The following is a 5,039-nucleotide window of genomic DNA, read 5'->3' on the forward strand; positions in this document are numbered from 1 at the left end:
TCAGCTGAAGTGAAGACTTGCCAGCATTATGGGGTTGGCATCTCACTTCTCAAACAAATCAGTCAACCCCTTCTTGCACACCATAGGCCTTTTCTGTTTTCCTCCCCTGCAATGGGGAGGAAGGGCATAGAGGCAAATCAGGCAGATCCCAGGGTTCTGTGCACCCCAAGGAGACGGAGAGGGCGTCTCGGGGGACAAACTTGCGGGTCCAACCCTCTGTCAAGTGGGTCTGTTCTCCAGTCACCCAAGCCCCCAGTCTGTCACGCCAAGATGTGCACCCACTCTGTGCAAAGCAGAGCGTTGCTCCCTAATTTCTGCTTTCGGCCGCCCACGGAAAATGCCTAAAGATCTCCACCCTTCTTAGGCCCCTCCACCCGGGTGAGCTTACTCCCCAGACTCCACCGCTCTGCACGACCGCTTGACCCCATTTCACATTAAATGTGCCGAGCACACGCCCTTAGGACCTGGGTGCACTAATCAGATCCATCTGTCTTTGCAGGGTTTCACCTGAGCGCCCGGGGCCCCGAGCGCGGATGAGCTGGGCGGGTGGTCGGCTCGGGAGCGGGGTGGGGGGACGTGAAATCTACAGTCTGGCTGGGAGGCAGAGGGGAGGCAGCCCGCGGNCGGGAGCAGGCGCGGGGCGGAGCCTGTCGGGCCGGATCTTGACGTCCGTCCAAGGCCGGGTGATTATTGGGGTCTGCCAGCGCCGCGGCAGCCCCGAGCCCTCTCAGCGTGGTGCTGCCCGGCGGCAAGGGGGTGGTGGAATGAAGCATGGTCAAGACAGAAAACAAAGTCAGCAGGTCACCTGGCAGGTTCTGAGCGAATTATGCAACGAAGCCGGGGAATGTGTGATGCGTTCCGGGCCCCTACTCCCTTCCCCTCTGTTTCTTTTTTCTTTTTTCTTAAGCTCCCGGGAAGCCGGTTCCAGTTTAAAGGTTGGGCCGGGATCGACCGATCAGCTCTTCTGATGTGGTTACGACTTTGCTGAACTCCTCAACAGCGATCCTCCCACCCCATCTTTCTTCAAGTAAAGGGAACATTTCTTTGGGAAAAAGAGATGGGGGCGGGGTGGCAGGCGTGATCCAAAAGCGAGGCAGAGAATCAGTCTACGACTTCCATAAAGTACTGGGTCGAGCCTTAGTCCAAACTAGAACGCTGTAATCTAAATTAAATAATCTCCACACACATTCAATTCCTTATCTCCCCGGGCCTCGGGACTATGACTTCAAAATTCTGCCTTCAAACAGAATTTAAAGAGTTAAAGCTGGCCCTAGCTCGTTGTTCTTCATGCTAACATTTGTGGCATTAGGACTATTTTGTTAACTAGGTATATGCAATTCACAGAATTTCACGGTAAATTCCCCAGACCAAATATTTGGCTGAACAAATAAACAACATTATCCATTCCTGAAAATAAGCCAGTAGAAGGAGGGGGAGGTTGGGGGGCAGGGTGGTTGCTAGAAAGTGACCTGGGCCGGGCTGCCACCAGGCTCGGGATTCGCCCTCTGAGAATGTGTCCAAGTGCTAGAGATCTGCCGGTTCCTTTGCAATGACACGGACATTTCAGAAAGTTGCTGGAAATCGGGCAAAACTAAACGAGGCCGCCTGAGGGGAACCCATAATGGGCTTCCCCTAAATGATTTATTCGACCTCTATACCATTAATCAAAGGGGCAGCGACCTGGGGGGCTGGAGGAGGGAGGCACGTATCCCTCTTCGCAGGCAGTTTTGGAGGAACCTTGGAGTCTTGCTGCCTTTGCCTGGGGCTCTGATCTCCTCTCTCCACCTGCGCTCTCCGGGGAGCTGGGCCTTTGGCAGCCGCTGCACTTCTATTTTTATTGGTTTCCACTAAGCTGCTCCTTTTGGAGGATTGTAGGGCTTCAGTAATTAAAAACAAAAATGAATCCTTCTTTGCCCCCNAGAGTTTGTGTACACCAGTGCAGGGGTACTCCCCGCACCACTGCCATAGGTGTCTACACCTTCCCAAGGGAGAAATGCACTCCTATCAGCCCGCCTCACACACACTACATCCAAAGACAAAGCTTTTGCCCTAAACCTACCGGAAAAGTACACACATAAGAAATTAACCTACCCAGGCTAAAATTCCAGGGCTTAATTTCATTGCTAATGGCAAGTCAGAGAAAGGGAAGGTCTCTTCTTCTGATCCTCTTAGCTTCTATACCCATGTTGTTCCAGGCAGCCCTTAACTGAGGGGACTCACACACGTTGGCATTTTCCTTTGGCCAAAAATTCAGCTTTCTCCTGGAAGAAACCCTGGCTCAGGACAGCACATCCACTGGATGTATTGCTCTCTGCCCAGCTCTAGAAGGGAGGGCAGACAGCACAGAGAGGCCAGGGAGCTGGGTCTGACTTCATCTTGCATGTGGGAGAATGCTTTCACAGTGCCTCCTTGGCAATTTTGACCCTTCAGTATCTGATCCCTTTGCCACTGTAGCCCAGTCTGTTAGAATTTTGAATTCAATGAAGGCCTCCATGTGGGAAATAGAAGGACAAGGGGCAAAAGCCAAGAAACACTGGAAGATTCCACCGTTGTGGTATATTAAAATACTGGTCACCAAACTTTTCAAAGGTAAGGCACATAATTTGTTCTAGTCGATAAAACCCACGTCACCCTCCACCCCAAATCCTGTCAAACACACACACACACACACACACACACACACACACACCCCACACATCAATGTGTGAGTGTACAAATTAGTTTGGGTTTGAAAATACATCATTGGTGCCTATATTAATTGGAGACACCCTAGGGTATCATAAAACTGCAGTGGGAATTATTCCCTCAAGTTGAGACTCTAGCCATCACACTCAGCTGGGACGCACCTCTAACAGGTTAGCAAAAACAGAAGATGTACAAGGAGCCCAAATCTGAGTCTTTAATCTGGCCTGCTCCTTTCATCCCACTGTTTCCCCAAGGCATGTGTCATCCAGATGGGAGAGGATGCTGCGTCCTTGTTAACATTAAATAGAAATGGAAAACAATTCATCCTGGCAATTACCATCTCTCTACCATCAGTTTACTTCCTGTCCCTCCAACTTAACCACCTCCAGTTACCACCCTCTGACTTCTATCCTGCCCCCACCCTCTCCTTANCTCATTCAAAAGAGATGGGGTAGAAGGAAAAGAGAAAGGATTAAAGAGAAAAGGAACAGTTTACCTTTAAAATAATGACTCATTTTATTTTTTTCTTTTAATATGTAGTTATAAATATATTTTGTCAAAATATATGATCAATATGGTCAAAACATTTGCACGTAAAGTCATAAATAAGGTCAAGGTGAATGTTTAGGTTTTTTTTTTTTTTCCTTTTTTTTTTTTAAAGATAAAAGCCCAGCTATAAGGAAGCAGTCTGTGTAGTGTGTGGGTGAGTGGATGGGAACATGCGTGTCCCCAAAGACTGCCTGACCTCAGCGGCACCCACATCCCTCTACTACCATCTCTTGATAATTTTTCAGTACCACCTTGTCATACTCATCCAGGTACAGCATGGAGATGGCGCTCAGTTCGGTGGGGACACAACAGGCTTTGGGGATACTGGAGTTGACAGAGTTGACCAGGGTCTGCACAATGGCATGGTTGGTTGAATTGAGGTGGTCAGCCAGTGGAAAGGGGCAGTCCCCGTGGCAGTAGAAGGCCTGGTAGCCCGGTGGGGCCACAATCCAATCGTTCCAGCCCACATCGCTGAAGTCCACGTAGAGCGAGTGGCGACGACAGTTCTTATTCTTCTTCCGGGGCCGCTGTGGGTGATGCTTGGGGCTACGCTTGGCCCTCTGGCGTCGGGTCAAGGCATGTCCCCGGCCATCATGGCCAAAAGTGACCAGGAGGGGCCGGAGCTGGGCCCAGTCCCCACTCCCTTGAGGTAACGATCGGCTAATCCTGACATGCTGGCCCTGGTGGGTCCGTGTCTGATGGAGGTGAGTCACCTCAATGGCCAGCCCGTAGTTCGGCTGCTTCTCCCGGGTCCAGCGAAGGACCGCAGGGCTCACATCGAAAGTTTCCCACCGTGTCACATTGTGGTGGACCAGTCTCGTGTCCAGTAGTCGTGTGATGAGGTGCCCAGGCACCACTTCTGCCGGGGGCTTCATAACCTCATAAATGTTTATTCGGTGTAAGCCCTGCTCCCAGTCGGGGCCCTGGTTCACCTGCTCCCGAAAGAGTCGAAGCTCTGCCGAGGAGACCACCTCGTTCTCTGGGATGCTGCTGAGGTTAAAGAGGAAACGAAAAGCAGAGTTTTCGCTGGTCCCTGGGATGTTCTCCAAATGTTCTAGGCACCGTTGAGGAGGAAAAGAAAAAAGGGAAAAAGAAAAAAAAAGCACATTAACTTTTTTGAGAGATTAGAAAGTGGAGAAATAGCTTCAGTCAAGAAGCACTGGGTGATAAGAGGTGAATTCTGCTCACATAGTGGAAGCCTATGTGCAGAAAGAAGCGTACCTTTTAATTTGAAGGAACAGATCAACGGGCAGCTAGCAAACCAGCAAAACTGAGCTAGCATGCAGCAAGCACCGAAGACAGAAAGTATCTCCCCAACTCCTTTATATGTCTAATAATTTCCATGTGTCAACTCTTTACTCCACCACCATCAGGCTCCCCTTTTAAAGCTCTCTTGGCTTTGTGTACACAGTTTTCTTTACAAGTGGTTATAAAGAAAAAGGGGGGCCACAGAGCAGAGGCGGGAGGAAACAGGCACACCACTACCCTCTCCCTCTTCTTCCACTTTCGAGTATGTTACTAAACATTTCCCCAGCGATCTTGGAAACACAGAGCATGCCTTGTTGATCATGTTACAGAGGGGAAAATAAATTCCAACACAGTAATGATGCTGGTGGATTAATAACTCAGATTTACTTTGGAAAAGAAACATCCGCTAGGAAACATTCAGATCGGATTACAAGGCCCCTATTGAATAAACCTGACAAACACACAGCTGTAATATTAAATTTAGTAAGTGCTTTGAAAAAAAAAAAAAAAAAACCGGGAAGAGCTCTTCACTAAGATCAACTAAAAAAAAAAAAAAA

At 49.3% G+C, this 5,039-nt stretch overlaps 1 protein-coding gene across 1 annotated transcript in view; it reads right to left on the reverse strand.

The window, feature by feature from the left end:
• Positions 1-3,176: 3,176 nt before the first annotated feature.
• Positions 3,177-5,039, reverse strand: part of BMP4 (bone morphogenetic protein 4) — a 6,435-nt gene continuing 4,572 nt past the window's right edge. Inside the window, exon 4 of the mRNA XM_077769074.1 lies at positions 3,177-4,349. Coding sequence (XP_077625200.1) covers positions 3,432-4,349 — 918 coding nt within the window. The 3' untranslated portion in view covers positions 3,177-3,431. The remainder of the gene's footprint in view (positions 4,350-5,039) is intronic.

The sequence above is a fragment of the Crocuta crocuta genome, unplaced genomic scaffold (genome assembly GCF_008692635.1).
Source record: "Crocuta crocuta isolate KB4526 unplaced genomic scaffold, BGI_CrCroc_1.0 scaffold10, whole genome shotgun sequence".
Classification (NCBI taxonomy): domain Eukaryota; kingdom Metazoa; phylum Chordata; class Mammalia; order Carnivora; family Hyaenidae; genus Crocuta; species Crocuta crocuta.